The sequence below is a fragment of the Carcharodon carcharias genome, chromosome 33 (genome assembly GCF_017639515.1).
Source record: "Carcharodon carcharias isolate sCarCar2 chromosome 33, sCarCar2.pri, whole genome shotgun sequence".
Taxonomy (NCBI): domain Eukaryota; kingdom Metazoa; phylum Chordata; class Chondrichthyes; order Lamniformes; family Lamnidae; genus Carcharodon; species Carcharodon carcharias.
The window spans coordinates 12,592,256-12,611,220 of record NC_054499.1 but is presented as its reverse complement, the minus strand read 5'-3'; the positions used below and the strand labels follow the sequence as shown (position 1 = coordinate 12,611,220).

Below are 18,965 nucleotides of genomic sequence, written 5' to 3'. Positions count from 1 at the left end.
ACCATCCCATCCATCCCTTCATCCAAGTCATTTATATGGAGTTGCAAACAGTTGAGGTCCCAGCACTGACCCCTGTGGCACACCACTCGTTACTTCTTGCCAACCTGAAAAAGACCCATTTATGCCTACTCTCTGCTTCCTGTTAGCCAGCCAACCTTCTATACATGCCAATATGTTACCCCTATACCATGAGCTTTTATTTTCCGCAGTAACCTTAGATGTGGTGCTTTATCAAATGCCTTCCGGAAATCTAAGTACAGTACATCCACTGGTTCCCCTTTATCCCAGCACCTGTTACTTCCTCAAAGGACTCCAATAGGTTGGTTAAACATGATTTCCCTTTCACAAAACCATGCTGACTCTGCCTGATGACCTTGAGCTTATCCAAATGCCCTGCTATAGTTTCTTTACCAATAGCTTCTAACATTTCCCTACAGCAGACGTTAAGCTAACTGGCCTGTAGTATCCCGCTTTCTGTCTCCTATCTTCCAATCTAACAGGATCTTCCCTGAATCTAGGAAGTTTTGGAAAATTAAAACCAACTATCTCACCAGGCACTTCTTTTAAGACCCTAGGATGAAGTCCATCAGGACCTGGACTCTAGTCAGCCTGCAGCTCTAACAATTTACTCAGTACCACTTCTCTGGTGTCTGTTATTTTCCTGATTTCCTCCCCCACTTCCATTTCCTAGTTTACAGCTGCTTCTAGGATGTCAGTTGTATCCTCTATAGTGAAAACTGACGAAAAATATGTGTTCAATTCATCTGCCATCTACTTGTTTTCCATTATCAATTCTCCAGACTCAATTTCTATAGGACCAACACTCACTTTGTTAACTCGCTTCTTTTTAAAATATTTATAAAACTCTTACTATCTGTTTTTATATTTCTGGCTAGCTTTCTTTCATATTAGTCTTTTAGTCATTCTTTGCTGTTCCTTATATTCTGTCCAATCTTCTGAACTGCCAAACCTGTCTTTGCACAATTATATGCTTTATCTTTAAATCTGATACTATCTTTAACCTTTCGAGTTAACTGCAGATGGTGTGCCCATCCCTTGGACCTTCTTTTACTCGTTGGAATGTATCTATTCTGTGTATTCTGAAACATCCCCTTAAATATTAGCCACTGCATTCCTATTGACCTATCCCTTAACCTAATTTGCCAATTCGCTTTAGCCAGCTCAGCTTTCATGCCCTCATAATTGCCCTTATTTAAGTTTAAAAACAAAGTATCAGACCCACTCCTCTCTCCCTCAAAATGAATGTAAAATTCAATCATATTGTGGCTGCTGCTACCTAGGGGTGCCTTCATTATGAGATCATTGATCACTCCCATCTCATTGCACAATACCAGGTCTAGTATAGCCTGCTCTCCGGTTGGCTCCGGAACATGCTGTTCTAAGAAGCCTTCCCAAAAATATTCAATGTGCTCCTCATCTAGTCTATCTTTGCCCATCTGACTTTTCCAGTCAATATGTAAATTAAAATCTCCCATGATTATCGCCATGCCTTTCTGACAAGCTCCAATTGTCTTCCTTTATGCTCCACCCTACTTTCCTGCTCTCCTTCACACTGTCCATCACCTCACTGCATTTACAGTACCATTATCCCAATAGGGAGTACTCAACTGCTGTTACCTCTCAACCTGTGAACTTTGAAACCAGAAAAACGCAGGTCCTAAAAAATCATAATTACACAACCTAACAGTTTTTGCACTGTCAGTGGTAGCACTCTGGTCTTGGGGTCCAAAGGTCACGGGTTCAAGCCCCACTCCAAGTCTTTAGGGCAAGGTAATTCTCTCTGTACCCTATAAAACATATCTTCTTCAACCAACACCACTAAAACATTCAACTTTGCAGTTTTGTCGGATCTTGCTGCGTGCAAAACTGCTGTTACATTTACCCACATAACAATCACTGAACTTAAGACTAATGTACTTAATGTGACACAGTCTGTGTTTCTGAGCTGTGAAAAATCACTATATAATAAAAATTCAGTGGGATTCGGTCTAAATTTTCACGCTTTTCAATCAGGTATTTCAAACATTTATTCCATTCTGACAGGCTGTAACACAAGTTAAGGCTCAACATAATTTTAAAAATGAGGTAAAAAGTTAATTCCACTGACCACAGAAATGTTGAGGTGAGGGAGGCAGGAATTTAGAACATATCAGACTTTATCCCTCAACTTTGCAAAGTTGGCTCAAAGGTTGCAATTGATCTGAAAGTATTTTGAAATTCGGAAATGCAACTAGGAGAGTGGGACACCATTTATATTATTCTGAAGAATCAGGATAGTTGGGAGATAGAATCCTACTCCAAGCTTACTTCCATTTTCTCAGTGTTGGGAAGGGAATTTGGGGGTGGGGGTGAGGGGGAGGGGGCATTCAGTGGGGAGACAGAAAAAGGCTAACCAGCAAAGTAACACACTGCCCACATTCTGATAACTGCAGCCGACACAGAATCAGCTGCACCAGCAGAGTGGTTTGTGACACAGTATATACAGCAAAACCTGGAGAATATCCAGGCTTGGGCTGACAAATTGGCAAGTAAAATTCGCACCACACAAGTGTGAGGCAATGACCATCTCCAACAAGACAGAATCTAACCATCAGCCCTTGGTGATATACAATAGCATTACCATCACTGAATCCCCCACTCGCAACATCCTGGGGGGGGTTACCATTGACCAGAAACTGAACTGGACCAGCCATATAAATACTGTGGCTACAAGAGCAGATCAGAGGCTGGGAATCCTGCGGTGAGTAACTCGCCCCCTGACTCCCCAAAGCCTGTCCACCAGCTGCTCCCACAACACTCAAGAAGCTCGACACCATCCAGGACAAAGCAGCCCTCTTGATTTGGCACCACATCCACAAACATTCACTCCCTCCACCACCGACGTACAGTGGCAGCAATGTGTACCATCTACAAGATGCACTGCAGGAACTCACCAAGGCTCCTTAGATAGCACCTTCCAAACCTACAATCACTACCATCTAGAAGGACAAGGCAGCAGACACATGGCAACACCACCAGCTTCAAGTTCCCCTCTGTGCCAATCACTATCCTGACTTCCTTCACTGTCGCTGGGTCAAAATCCTGGAACTCCCTGCCTAACAGCACTGTGGGTGTACCTACACCACAGGGACTGCAGCGGTTCAAGAAGGCAGCTCACCACCACCTTCCCAAGGGTAATTAGAGATGGGAATTAATGCTGGCCCAGCCAGCGAAGCCATATCTTTGAATAATTTTTTTAAAACTGGCATGTTCATTTGGTTTTCTCCGTTGCCATTTTAAATCGCCAATCTAATTTGAGTCCCCCTCCTAGCACAGACTGAGGTTTAAGCCCAAGCCATTCACTTTAGGATGGTTTCCCTCTCCCTCTTACCTGCTTTACTTGCATTTATATAGCACCTTCCTCATGTTATAGAACATTCCCAAGCACTTCACACCATGCGGGCAGTCTGAATTTTACGCTCCCCCTGCCAGCGGGTTTGTAGGTGGGGAGTGAGCATAACATTCCTTGGATGGGCTTCTTGCTAGGTTCCCGCTGGTATTGAACTCTCTGCAATTTTACACGGGGGCAAGGTGGGGGTGGGGGGGGGGGGGGGGGGGGGGTTGTTGTGGGTGGTGGGAGCGGAAGGTGGGGGTGAGGTGAGGCCTTGGAAGCCCACTCTCATCACAATTGATGCCCTTAAGTAGCAAATTATTGACCGCTTAAGGGTTGTTAAGGTCCTGGGTATGGGGGGAGCCCGAAAATAATTGGCTTCAAGCCTTTGGCTGAAGGGGGCAGGGGTGCCTCCATCAGAAACCCCCTTCTAACTTCAGGTGCCAGTCCCTTAAGGTCCAGCAACTGCAGGACCACCCCCCACCACAAACCCACCCTGGACTCTCCCCCGACACCCCAATCCCCCATTATCCACCCCTCTGGGCCTCTCTTATCCTCCTCACCCTGAGACCCCCAAAACTTGCCTCTTCCTGGAATCCCAGGACTTCAGCCCCGGGCTCTGCCTGCAGTCCCAGCCCTGTCCATCGCAACTTCTGGCGCTGCAGGGACCAGCGAGCTGCCGGCCAATCAGATTAGTCATCAGTTCTCTAAGGCGGGACTTCTTCTCGAGTGAGGGGTGGAAGCCCCGCCTGCAGCCAATTGACGCTTGTTGGGGTGTGAAATGGCTACGGGGCAGACAGTGTCAACGGATGTGTTCCCCGCCGACCCTCTGGGCGGCAGACAGGGAAACACCGCCATCTTACAAATCCTGACCTTAATCTTTTGCAGCGACTGCTATTTTACTGTTTAGCCCACAAATAGCTTTGGCTTCTCTTTTCAACCCATTCTAGTTGCCTTGCATCCTCAACTCAGCAATGTTTTACAAAAGTAAATCTGTTTTTCCCAAATTTCTCTCCTCCTCTCCTGAAGGTGCTGACTCTGACTATAGTATGGTTCTGCCTGACTGGTTATTCTGCTATATCTCATCCAAGTGTCCTTTTTTTTTAAATGCGTTCATGTGTTGAGGGGGTAATGACCGTCGATCAGGACAACTTCTTGCTCCTTTCTGAACCCGCCCATGAGCTCTTTACCATCTGCCAGCAACAGGTTAACTTCCCAGTCAAAAGATCAGCACCCCTTACAACTTGGCACTGCACTGAAAGTCTAGGTTACAAACTCGAGCCTTAAAACAGTAACCCACAAACTTTTGACATGGAGGAAACTATGCTTCTGATTGGGCCAATAAGCCTCTAAGCTGGGGAGGGAGGTGGGGGGAAGAAATTAATAAAAATGAGAGAGGCAGATGATTTAAAAGAAGCAGAACATACACATATTGGCATGTACAGATGAAAGGATGCTTCTATGAACTAACATATGAAGGTTTGAAACTGAAGATGTAATTGTGTTTTGAGCTTTCCAATCTATACCCAGCCACTCGGCAATCTTATTCCAGGAAAGCTAACCCTATTCACAGAAAGCTGTTCCTCATCCAATAAACTGTTGATTGCATCCTGAGGTCAATATCCTGTGGCCCCAGGCATGGGGAACGAGCGACAGGATGGGTTACGTGACAGAGAGCAGGAGCGAGGCTCATTATTTTTATTTATTCCCCTGCCTTTTTTCCAGTGTCAATATTTGAAGGTTGTTGCTAGGTTAAACTGCAGGCGTCAATAGGAAAAAAAAGCCCTGTATTGGAAGGGGATAAGGCAGGGTCACCAAAAGTTAAGTAACACTCGGGCTCAGTAAGGGTGGGGGGTTGGGGGTCAGGGAGATGACCCTGGAAGGGAACTCGATGTCCCATCACTGTGGAATTGCCAACTCACTCCCTTCTGCCATGTTAAAGACAGAGACCCTTAGAAACCAAACTACTCAAAAGATCACTTGTTGGTTTGTTCAGTTTTGGCGTTGCAGTATTTTTATTTAAACAGTGAGTATTGATGACGTGGAGGAGTTCCTGAGCCCGATGAATGACAGTTTAGTTATCACCGGTACAGGCACTTCAGCTAACCAGCATGTCAATGCAACCACACAGATTAATCCAGCTGCCTTGCGTCGTCAGATACACTAACTGCTCACACTCTGGTTATTTACTCCACCTCTTGAAATTATTCGTCAACTCAGCAACGTTTTACAAAAGTAATTCTGTTTTTCCCAAATTTCTCTTCCCCTCCCCTGAAGGTGCTGACTCTGACTATAGTATGGTGACTGTTTACCCTGCTATATCTCATCCAAGTGTCCTTTTTTTAAAAAATGCGTTCATGCGATGTGAGTGTCACTGGCAAAGCTAGTATTTATTGCCCATCCTTACTTGCCCTTGAAAAGGTGGTGGTGAGCTGCCTTCTTGAACCATTGCAGTCCATGTGGTGTAGATGCACCCACAGTGCTGTTAGGGAGGGAGTTCCAGGATTTTGACCCAGCGACAGTGAAGGAACAGTGATATAGTTCAAGTCAAGATGGTGTGTGACCTGGAGGGGAACTTGTGGGTGGGGGTGTTCCCATGTGTCTGCTGCCCTTAGATTTAATGTTTGGAAAATGCTGTCTAAGGACCCTTGCTAAGTTCAGCCTGTGTGAACCTAGGTGGTTCATTGGACGAATTACAGCTGAGCCTAATCCTCTTCTTGCCCAATTTCCAAAGTTCAGCATTCTCCAGGAGCAGGATCCCAGGCTAATTTTGTTCTTTTAAAGAGCTGGCACAAAGACAGTGGGGCCAAATAGCCTCCTTATGTGCTGAATCATTCTATGTTTTTCTAGCCCGGAGGCCAAGTGTTATTGCATTGCCAGAACATGGATGAGATCCACTAACTCTACACAGATCTCCTAAACCATGGGGCCATTTGATTAGTAAGCATCATGCTTACTTTCTGAACCACAGGGGCTGCCCAGTGTCTTTTGTCATTAGCTATATGTTTACTTATGTTACAAAATATTTAGAGCTCAGTTATTCAGCTCAAAAAGGTCACCGTCATTGTTTACACTCTGAACAAGCCTCTTTCACCCCACTTCACCTCACCCCATCAACATATCCTTCTCTCCCTTTCTCCATCGTGTGTTTATCTAGCTTCCCCACTGTAGGACCCAGTACCTCCCACCCATCCAACTTCCTGATTTACTGACTGCATCTCGACTGATGTTAATGCAGCTCCCTCACATGGTTAGGGCCAGTGCCTCCTCCTAGCCATTGCGCCGTGTTTCTAATAAGAACATAAGAAATAGGAGCAGGAGTAAACCATACTGCCTGTCGGGCCTGTTCCGCCAATCGGTACGGTCATGGCTGATCTTGGGCTTCAACTCCATTTACCTGCCTGCTCTCTTGATTCTCCGAGAGACCAAAAATCTCCCAGTCTTAGATGTATCCAACGATGGAGCATCCACAACTCTCTGGGGTAGAGAATTCCAAAGATTCACAGCCCTTTGAGTGAAGTCATTTCACTCATCTCAGTCCTAAATGATCGGCCCCTTATCCTGAGACTGTGCCGATCCACCCCACTCCACGTTTTAGACTCTCCAACCAGTGGAAACAATCTCTCAGTGTCCACCCTATCAAGCCCCTTCGGAATCTTGTAGGTTTCAATGAGATCGCCTCTCATTCTTCTAAATCCAGAGAATATAAACCCAATTCACTCAGCCTCATCATAGGACTACCCCCTCATCCCAGGGACCAATTTAGTGAACCTCCTCACTGTATCTCTCCTGATATTAATTCAGCTTCCTTCAACTGTTGGGCTCAGCTATCGTTTGTTACTAAGTGTATCTCAAATAATGTTAATCCCGCTCCCGTGTAACGTTGGGCTCAATAATTTCTCATTGCTAGCAGGTCTGACGAACAGGTCAGAAATCCAACTGGTACAGAACAAATATTCATCTATAATTAATATTCAAAATGATGTCCTGTATCAGGTTCCTCCACTTTGTGCTAAGTTACTCAGGTTAGAGGCAGACATTAAAATTGGTCTCTCCTCAGGCTAGGAAAGTTTCCATTTCCGATCAATATGCAAAACACTCGGAGCATGCTTTTTATATGTGGACACCATGGGAGGGCAGCACTGGGCTTGGCTGTGATGGCTCCATTGTCAAACATCCCAATGGCACACAGCCAGTTAGGCAGGGCATAGATGGACTGCCCGCTGTCCTATGGATTGCAACGGGCATCAGCCAACTATAACGACTACAGGAAGGGGGAAAGGATGAAAACTGCAAAGACGGAAAATGGGTAGCTGCAAAGACTACCAACTCCCCCATCCGCTCCGCCACCTCACCACATCCCACTAAAGGGTGCTAAGACACCACCTTCAATTCCCCAACTTTCTCTGTATCCTATGAACTTACTTGCACCACTTACCGGTGTGCTGAAACTTCTCACCATCTGCGTTATGCTGCGGATATTACTGTAGCTCCTTTCTATTAGATACAGCATGCTGCTGTTGACTGTTACATTCTGGGCCTTCTGGACTGCAACAGCGAGCAGCTTGAGGCCAGTCTGAACCTCCTCGGCTTTCGTTCGCAACTGCGGAGACACAAAAGTTAATGCAGTGTTTGATCATCCCAATGGAACAAAATATTAGCTCTCCTTGAGGCACGAAACAGCACTAGTGGGGAGAGAATCGTCCCATGGGAAATTGCAGGCTCATTGAAACGTCCCATTAAAGTGTCAGACCGAAATTCCAAATAAGTGGGCCTGCAATGTCCTGACCCTCACTCCCTACAAATTCCCCTCCTCGCCTAGACCACCCGATCAGTCCTTTATGCATTATAGCAGAAGTACTCATAAAGTAGCCCATAATATGACAATCAAAACAAACCCCATATGCTGTACTAACAACACTTGGCATCTCACCAATGACATTTTGCCAGCAGCCACACCTTCAGTATACTTGTGAATGAATGACCTACATTTATATAGCACTTTACAATACCACAGGACATCCCCAAGTGCTTTACAGCAATGAAGTACTTAAGCTTCATGTTGTAATGTAGGAAAAAACGGTAGCCAATTTGTGCAGAGCAAGATCTGACAAACAGCAATGTGATAATCGCCAGATCAGCTATTTTTAAAAAAAATTATGTTGATTGAAGGATAAATATCAGCCAGGACATGGGAGAACTCCCATAATCTTCTTCAAAATATCGCCATGGGTCTTTTATGCCCAGCTGAGGGGACAGATTGGGGCTTCGGATGGTATCTCATCTAATGCGACACTCCTTCAATATGGTACAAGACTTTCAATTACACGCAATTCCGAGAGTGGTGCTTGAACCCTCTTACTTAACGCTGAGAGCTTGAACTAATCAATAAGGGCAGGAGCAGTGTACCATGTCATGGACAATATAATATTCTGCCGGTTAGGCGGGGCTGTGGCCTGTCCTTTAAAGGCATTAAAACTTAATTGCTGTAGATAAGCACTTCTGTTGGTCACATCCTGAAGCCAGTTTGCACCTCACTGCTTACTCTTCTTAGATCATTTATTTTAAGATGCTCCTTAGTCCTTGGCACATTGCCCCACCTGGTCAGTTGTGAACTGCTGCTGCTTCAGGAGTGTAATGTTTGTTAGGCAATTGGGTCCAAGAGTGGTGTGTACCTTCAAGTGGACACTCTGAGCGTGATTCTTTTCAATCATGACACTTTGAAGTGTGATAGGTTCAGGTTGGACACACAATTAGATATCAGATAGGCAGATATTCAGTTTCAGAAATAGCTTCACTTCGAGAATTGTCAGTGACCCTTGGTGTGCATCACTCGGAAAAATACATAAGAAAGGAAACCAGTTGTTTTTTTTTTCAAAACAAAATCCCCTGGATCAAAACCTAACTTTGAATTAGGAGCCAAATTTTCCTTTGAAGAAAAATAATTAACCCCTAAATTGATCTGGCAATTAATCTCTAACCGACCCCCTCAGCACAATTATTATACCACATAGCTTCAATGGGAGCACCAAAATACACATAGCTGGACTTCAGCAACAGAATACACCGCCATGCATTACGTTGTACAATTCTCGGATCCTTATTAATCGACATACCAATTACTTGCCAAACCTTGCCATTCCCCCACCTTCTCCCATAGCCTGCACATTTTTCCTTTTCAGGTAATAATCCATTTCCCTCTTGAAAGCCTCGATTGAATCTGCCTCCACCATATTCTCAGGCAGTGCATTCCAGATCCTAACCACTCACTGTATGAAAAAGTTTCTCCTCATGTCTCCGTTGCTGCTTTTGCCAATTACCTTAAATCAGTGCCCTCTCGTTCTCGATCCTATGACCAGTGGGAACATTTTTTCCCCATCTACTCTGTCCCCTCATGATTTTGAACAGCTCAATTAAATCTCCTCTCAACCTTCTCTTCTCTAAGGAAAACAGTTCCAACTTCTCCAATCTAGCTACGTACCTGAAGTTCCTCATCCCTGGAATCATTCTCATGAATCTTTTCTGCACTCTTTCTAATGCCTTCACATCCTTCCTAAAGGGTGGCACCCAGAAATTGATGCAATACTCCATATGAGGCTGAATTATACAAGTTTAACAATGATGATGTCATGTTGTGGCTTTACATCAAATATAACATCAAGTTAGACACCCAGCGCCAGCAAGTGGTACAATAGCACTGGATACATATTAGATCTTTCTAGGAATCCTCATCCATGTGCCTCTGCCCCAACCTCTGTGACATAACAGTTCCATTTCCCATACCAACCATCCTATGGACTCTATAAGTAAAATTGCCAATTAGGTAGTTTACCCTGAAAGTCTTCAGATTTCTGAAACTCTCAAGTTTTCTATAGCCATATCTCTCTGCCACTCCCTTCTGTCAGCTTCATCCTTTGCCTCTTCCTTTTGCTGATTTCGGACCTCACGGTCCACCCGCTTTTGCATTATTTCTTCTATTCTTCATAGGGCTATAGGAACATAGGAGCAGGAGTAGGCCATTCGGCCTGTCGAGCCTGCTCCGCCATTCAAACAGATCATGGCTGATCATCTACCTCAATGCCATTTTTCCCCAATATTGCCATATCCCTAGATATCATTAGTATCCAGAAATCTATCAATTTCTGTCTTGACGACACTCAATGATTGAGCTTTCTACAGCTCTCTGGGGTAGAGAATTCCAAAGATTCACCACCCTCTGAGTGAAAAAATTCCTCCTCATCTCAGTCTTAAATGGTCTGCTCCTTATTCTGAGACTGTGTCCCTGGTTCTAGATTCACCAGGCAAGGGAAACATCCTATCCACATCTACCTTGTCAAGCCCTGTAAGAATTTTGTAAGTTTCATGAGATCACCTCTCACTCTACGAAACTTTAGACAATAGAGGCCCAGTTTCCTCAATCTCTCCTCATAAAACAATCCTGCCATCCCAGGAATTAATCTGGTGAACCTTCATCTTATGGTTCGACATCAAAGATTTTGCAAACTGGTACTAGGATTTATCTGAAGAATTTTAACTTTGTAAAGATTCATGGGCATATTCAAGCAATATTAAATGGCTTCAACCCACTAGATTTGCAGAACTGACAAAAAGACAATAGGATTCAGCCTCGAAACCCTTTAGGAGTACATCCAACCTCTGGACTGAAAATTTCAAGTTCAGTGTAGAAACTAGTTAAACATTAGGCAAAATTGCCCTGTGCATCTTGAAATTTCCAGGCTGATGAATGTGGAACTTGTCAGAATTCCAATGGATACCTCTTCTAAGCTTTGAGCTGGACTTATCAAACTCTTCAAGGGTCGCTATTGAAAGCCTTTGGCAAGGAAAAGACTGATTCCTCATGGTGTTACAGATTTTATCCATATTGATGTTTGTGAGTGATCCCTGCTGATGTTTTTCACCCTGACTATGTCACAGTTGATGACTCCTTGATCTCCCAAACCTCCATCAAAGCATTGAACCAACCCATGCCAGAATTAAACCATGAAATAGTGAAGATGGCAAGGATTTTGAAGATGACAATTTTGCTTCTAATCCTCCGACTCCAGCCATCTTGTGTCAAGATTCTCTCACATCGATTTTATATGCATTACTCAACTTGTCGGACTCAGAAATGCTGACTAGTCGGCAAAAAATGATGCAATTTCAAAGATAAAAAATGTTGTAGAGTCCTTGAGGTGTTGTCACCTCCCAAGTCCATTCCCATTTTTCCAGGCACTCCATGTTTGAATCCCTCCAATCAGATTTCCACTTCACCACAGTACCAAAACGGCTCTTATCAAAGTCACAAATGACATCTGATGTGACAGTGATAAAGGTAAATTATCTCCCCTCATCCTTCTTGACCTGTCTGCAGCCTTTGATACAGTTGACCACACCATCCTACTCCGCTGTCTCCATTGTTGCCCATTTGGGTGGGTCTGCACTTGCCCAGGTCCATACTTATCTATCCAATCATAGCAAGAGTATCATTTACGACGGCTTCTCTTCCCCCTCTAACACCATGATCTCTGGTGTTTCCCCAAGGATCTATCCTTGGCCCCCTCCTATTTCTCAACCACATGCTGCCCGTTGGTGACTTTATCCGAAAGCACAGCATTAGTTTTCACATGTATACTGACAATCCAGCTCCAACTCACTACCATCTCTCTCAACTCTCACACTACTACTAAATTATCACACTGCTAAACCAATACTGGATGGCCAGAAATCTCCTCCAATTAGACATTGGGAAGACCAAAGCCATGGTCTTGAGTCCTTGCTACAAATTCTGTTCCCTAGCAATTGACTTCACCCGTCAACTGTGATGCTGAACCAGACTATTTGCAACCCTGGTGTCATATGTGACTTCGAGATGAGCTTCCGAACACATGTCCACACCATCACTAAGATGCCTATTTCTACATCTGTAACATTGTCCGACTCTACCTTTTCGTCAGCTCATATGCTCTTGAAACCCATCTATGTCACTTCTAGATTTGACGATTCCAACATACTCCTGGCTGGCCTTCCAAAGTCTCTATAAACTTGAGGCTATCCAAAACCCTGCTGCCCATGTCCTTACTTGCAATAAATCCTATTCACCCATCACCCTTATGCTTGCTAACCTGTACTAGATCCCAGTCAAGCAACACCTCAGTTCTAAAGTTTACATCCTTGTTTTCAAATCCCTTCATGGCTTCACTGTACCACATCTCTGTAATCACCTCCAGCACCACAACCCTCCAGATATCTGCACTCATCTAATTCTGGCCTCGAGTATCCCCAATTTTAAAGTGCTCCACAATTGGCAGCCATGCCTTCAGTTACCAGGGCCCTAAGCTCTGGGATCCCCTCCCTTAACCTCTACGCCTCTCTTTCGACATTTTAAGAGCTTCTTAAAAGCTATCTCTTTGACCAAGCATTTGGCCACCTGCTCTAAAATTGCTTTAAGCACAAAAGATCAGGAATAGGAACAAGAGTGGATGATACCTCCCCTCCAGCATGACCTGCCATTCAATACAATCATGACTGATCATTGGCCTTAACTCCTTTTTCCTGCCTACTCCCCATATTCCCTGAGACCAAAAATCTGTCTATTTCAGCCTTAGATATATTCAACGATGGGGCATCCACAGCCTTCTGGGGTACAGAATTCCCTTTGAGTGAAGAAATTTTTCCTCATCTCAGTCCTAAATAATCAACTCCTTTATCCTGAAATTTTGTTTCCATGTTCTAGATTCTCCAGGTAGGGGAAATAACTTCTCAGTGTCTACCCTATCAAGCCCCTTCAGAATCTTTTACGTTTCAATGAGATCGCCTCTCATTCTTCTAAACTCCAGACAGTACAAGCCCAATTTGCTCAGCCTCTCATCATAGGACAATCCTTTCATCCCAGGAACCATCCTAGGAACCAATCTAGTGAACATTTGCTACTCCAGCTCCAATGCAAGTGTATCACTCCTTAGACATGGGCACCAAAATTGCACAAGTGTGCTCTCATTAAAGCCATTTAAAATTTTAGCAAGACTCCCTTGTTCTTGTACTCCAATCCCTTTGCAATAAAGACCAATGAACCATTTGCCTTCCTAATTGCTTGCTGTAACTGCATGCTAACTTTATTCCTTGTACCAGTACACCCAAGTCCCTTTGAACATAAAGATTTACAAATGTCATGCCTTTTAAAAAATATTCTGCTCTCTGTCCCTACAACCAAAGTGAATAGCCTCACACTTCCCCACATTATACTACATCTGCCATCTTGTTGCCCACTCATTTAATCTGAAAAAATATCTTTGCAGTGTCTTTGTATCCTCCTCACAGCTTACATTCCTACCTCGCTTGGTATCATCAGCAAACCTAGTTACATTACTCTCTGTCTCTTCATCTAAGTCATTAATATAGATTGTAACTAGCTGAAGCCCTAGCACTTATTCTTGCGGCACTCCATTAGTCACAGCCTGCCAACTTGAAAATGCCCCATATATCTCTACTCTCTGCTTCCTTACCGTTAACTAATCCTATATCCATGCTAATATATATATTATTCCTAACTCCAAGAGCTTGTGTATCTTTTGTGAGGCACCTTATCAAAGGTTTTTTGGAAATCCAAGTAGCTGCTGGTTCCCCTTTATCTACCCTATAATTACATCCTTAAAATATCTAATCACAGAATCTCAGATTCTTTACAGTGCAGAAGGAGACCATTCAACCCATTGAGTTTGCACTGGCTCTCTGAAAGAGCATTCTACCTAGTCCCACTCCCCTGCCTTATATCCATAACCTTGCACATTCTTTCTTTTCAGATAGCAATCCAATTCCCTTTTGAATACATCGATTGAACCTGCTTCCATCACCCTCAAGAAGTTTGTTCTAAACTCCAGCCACCCTCTGGGTGAAAATTTTTTTCTTCACATCACTTTTACTCCTTTTGCCAATTATTTTGAATCTGAGCCCTCTAGTTCTTGATGCTCTCTTCAGTGGGAACAGTTTCTCACTATTTACCCTGTCCATACCTGTCAGGATCTTGAATACCTCCATCAAGCCTCCTCTTGGCCTTCTTTTCTCCAGGGAAAACAGTCCGATCCTCTCCAATCAATCCTCATAGCTACAATTCTTCATCCCTGGAATCATTCTTGTGAATCTCTTCTGTACTCTCTCCAATGCCTTTACATCCTTCCTCAAGAATGGAGCCCAGAACTGGATGCAGTACTCCAGATGAAGCCTAACTAGTGTCTTATACAAGTTCAACGTGACCTCCTTACTCTTGTACTCAATGCCCCTATAAATAAAGTCTAAGATACTATATGCTTTATTAGCTGCTCTCAACATGCCCTGCCATCTTCAATGACTCATGTACATATACACTGAGGTCTCTTTGTTCCTGCTGTTGGCCAGGGGCTGCAGCTGAATTGTTGACACAAGCAAAAGCAATTTTTGACCTGAAGTAACCTGAGTCCAGTTGCTGGCCTGAGTAACTTTTGAAACCTAACTCCAGTCACTGGGTCCGAACTGGTTGGAACCAGTTCTGAAGTAGCTGACTGTCTTGAAGACAAAGGAAATGTGTTAAGTCCTTATTTAGATGAGGGGGAACGAGGTGATCCTGCAAGTCTTGGAACAGAGCCAATGGAGAAGATGCCACAGATCAGGCTAAACCAACGGGAAGAGAGACAGCACAGCTTGAAGAGATATGATTTAGTATAATACTGAGAGGATTTCGGGCATGGGGCAGCGAGACTCTGGAGACCAACCATCACAGAAGCAGAAGAACCTACGTCAGCAACATAAGAGACGCAAGAGAGAGAGATTGGAACTCCTGGCCAGCATCAGCTGTCTTTTTCGGATATTAGCTTTTATATTCTGTGACCACTCAGGGAGTGTCAGAGAAACCTAGTGGGTGTGCGTTTAGATCCTAGTTTTGGGTATAAAACTGTATAATCTGCTGTAAACTGCATGTCTATATTTAACCAGACGTATAAGCTATATGTAGATGATCAAACAATGTGAATAAAGCGGATTTAGAGTTGAGAGAATTGACTCTTCTCCTCTGTGTACTAAGCCAATAACCATTACCGGTAATCTCCGGCAACACTGCACCTCCTTTAGAGTTTTTTCCTTTATTTTATACTGTCTCCATATTCTTCCTGCCAAAATAAATCACTTCACACTTCTCTGCAATGACCTTTAACTTGTCTGCCAAATCCACCAGCATGTCTATGTCCTTTTAAAGTTCAAGACGATCCCCATCACATTTGACAATGTTTCCAATCTTCGTATCATCTACAAATTTTGATATCACAGCCTGAACACCACAGTCCAAATTTCTCAAACACAATTTCCCTATTGTAAAACCAGGTTGACTTTGTTTGACCTTACTATGATTCTCTAAGCGGATTGTTCAGACTTCCTAAATTTCAAAATTTTCCTGACAACTGATGTCAGGCTAATTAGCCTGCAGTTCCCTGTTTCCTTGTTCCGTCTTTTCTTGAATAGCAAAGCTGCATTTGCTAACTTCCAATCTACTGGGACTGTTTTACATTTAAGTGGCTCAGCATCAGATTTTGCTTTAGAACACTCCTGTGAGGCACCTCGGGGCATTTTAACAGTGCTTCGTAAATGTAAGTTATTGTTGTTTCTGAAAATAAGTGGCTCTGTTAAGGAAAGACCCTTATTACAGTGAAATTATGGAATAATATTAGATTTTTAGCATCTGTTTTCTGATCCTTGAAATTGCAAATGCTTTCAAAACATTTCAGAAGGATCACAAAGTGTTTGTCAGGGAGGTTTCCCGGTTGATATAGCATCTATAATGTTCTAGTTTTTTCAATCTAACAGAATATAAAACCAGGTGGACTCAACAGTTGAATTAAAGACAGCTTTGTGCAGTGGTTCCTTGACCATTGTGAACTAAGCTGAGACTGCCAAAGCTCATTTCGCATTGGACCCTCTTAGAACAGACTTTCATTTGATAAGTCTGCGCTTGATTTAAATCCAGGAGCGAAAGACCCACGTCCTACCTCTAAATGTCCTTTCATCTCATCACCATGGGTAACATGAAGTGCAGACTGAATGACACAAGGGTGCAAAATTAAATGGGTTTAAGGGAACTCCTTACTAAGCACCCAACAGGTATAATCACAGCTGATATGCCAAGTGGAAATGTACAATACAGAACCAACATCACACGTCACATTATTAGGTGCCTGTATTATCCAGGTTATCCCAACTACGGCAGCTGCCACCATTCCACTTCCCAATCTGGAATTAGGACAGTTTTATGGGTTCAAATCTGTACTTGTAGCTCTCCTCAGACAAATTAATTTTTTTTTGTTTTATTCTCAATTATTTTTTCCCTATCTTTTCTCCCTCCTCCTGGATGAAGTTGAAATCTTGCTCTAGTTGGTCAGGATTCCGGGCCAGTCAGATAATAACATTTGGACTAGAGTTGCTAGCCTGCAATTTGGTGCCAAGCCAGATACCCTTCCACTTATATTCTTATCAGTATGATCGTGAAAAGAAAACAAACTTACGTCTTTTGTTTCCCATTCTCTGTAGTTGACATTGGTTTTTGGAAGAGTAAAATTTCCTGGGAGAGTGAAGGCTTCCTCACACCGTTTCTAAATGGAAGGACATGACAGTCAGACAAAGAACCAGCCGCACCTACTAATACTCGGTCTTAATTGCTACCTCAAGGGAAAAGCTTTTGGAGCAAGTGGCATGGGCAGGAAGTGCTGCACCTTGGGGAGGTGAAAAGGCATGACTGCCACCATCTTCCCCCACATGGCATGGGAAAAGTTGGTCTTCGTCCGTCGGGGCAACAGCTAATCGGCTGCCAGTTTTACATGCATGTCAAGAGGTTCATTGTTTCCCCTTTTCACACCATCACCAAGGACCGTCTTCACGCCTGGTGACTTGCTGATTTCAGCTGAGTTGTCAGACAGGCAAGGGGGGGCATGGGGAGGTGGTCAGCAGTCATATCGAAGCAGCAGAAAGGCACCAGGAGAGTTGGCATGTTCCACTCAGAGTTCGCTGGCTGCTCATGACTTGATTTGGAGGTGCAGCAAGCAATCGCTGCTTGGCCTCTCGGATGGACATTGTTCTTCACTGCTGAATTTAAATGCCATTTTAACCCATAGAGGAATAATTCGTACATGCTCACCCACTGAGCACTATACTATAGCAACCATTTGTCTTTCCATAAAGCTCACTTTGTAAAGGAAGACATTTCTCAGTAATTTATAGAGCGAGGGAATAGATTTGAGTGGACACTGAGGGGAGGGAAAAGACAAGGTCATGGTGTGAAGATGAAGTACACTGAAAGAGACACTGGAATGTAGGAGTAAGCCATTCAGCTCCTTGACCCTGTTCTGCCATTCAATTAGACTATGGCTGATCATCATTCAACTCCATATACCCACCATTATGCAATACCCTTTGACACCCTTGCCTAATAAAATCTGTCAATCTCGGTCTTGAAAGTTTCTACTGATCCCAGTCATCCGTAGGCTTTTGGGAGTGAGAGTATCAGATTTCCACCATCCTTTATGTGAAATAAGCACTTCCCGAAAGCACTCCTGAATGTCCGAGTCCAAATTTAAAGATTATGCCCCCTAATTCTGGACTTCACCACCAGAGAAAATAGGTTTTCTGTGTCTACCCTACGGAAATGTTTAATCAATTTGAACACTTTAATTAGATAACCCCCCTCATCCTTCAAAACTCAAGGAAATACAAACCAGGTTTATGCAATCTGCCCTCATTGTTTAGCTCTTTAAGCTGTGGTATCATTCTGGTGAACCTGTCCAGCACCCTCTCCAAGGCCAGTCTATTGTTCCTGAGGTTCAGCATCCCAAACTGAATGCAGTATTCTAAATGGGGCCTACCAACTGAAGCATAATGTTCTCTAAATTTGGTTTCCAGCCCTCTTGAGATAAAGGCCAGTTTTCCAAAAGCCTTTTTGATTATTTTATGTACCTGAGCACTCAGGTTTAATGATTTGTGTTAAGATTACTTTGTTCCTTCACAGTTCCCAGTCTTTCCTCATTAACAAAATATTCCAATTTCTCTCTTGGATCCAAAGTCTATGACAGAGAGGGAAGTGACAAGGCAGAAATTCAGAGTGAGTTCCAAAGGATGATGCAGAGTCGGTCAAGTAAACTAGAGCTGCAGGAGTGGAGAGTGCATGAGAAGGCTTGGGACTGAAGAAGGATCATTGTGGTTGGGTGGAAGTGGCAGTGGGGTGGACCTGGGGGAAGAGTCAAGGCCTTTGAGGGATTCAATGTGAGAAATTAGTCCCTCAAATGTCAATGCTCTGGGATGGAAGGAGCCAGTGGCACAATGTTCAGCACCATTCATGACTCCTCAGATACTGAAGCAGCCCATGTCCAAATGCAGCAAGACCTGGACAATATCCAGGCTTGGGCTGACAAGTGGCAAGTAACATCTGAGCCACACAAGTGTCAGGCAATGACCATCTCCAACAAGAGAGAATCCAACCAGCACATCTTGATGGTTCAATTGCATTACCATCACTGAATCCCCTATTATCAACATCCTGTGGGTTACCATTGACCAGAAA

General features: G+C 43.7%; 1 protein-coding gene across 6 annotated transcripts in view; it reads right to left on the bottom strand.

The window, feature by feature from the left end:
- epoa (erythropoietin a) overlaps nt 1–18,965 on the bottom strand; it is a 42,184-nt gene that overhangs the window by 6,523 nt on the left and 16,696 nt on the right. For all 6 annotated transcript variants that reach the window (XM_041178830.1, XM_041178824.1, XM_041178825.1 and 3 more), the window contains exons 3-4: nt 16,918–17,004; nt 7,830–7,994 (exon numbers count right to left, since the gene is read on the bottom strand). In XM_041178830.1, coding sequence (XP_041034764.1) covers nt 7,830–7,994; nt 16,918–17,004 — 252 coding nt within the window. The remainder of the gene's footprint in view (nt 1–7,829; nt 7,995–16,917; nt 17,005–18,965) is intronic.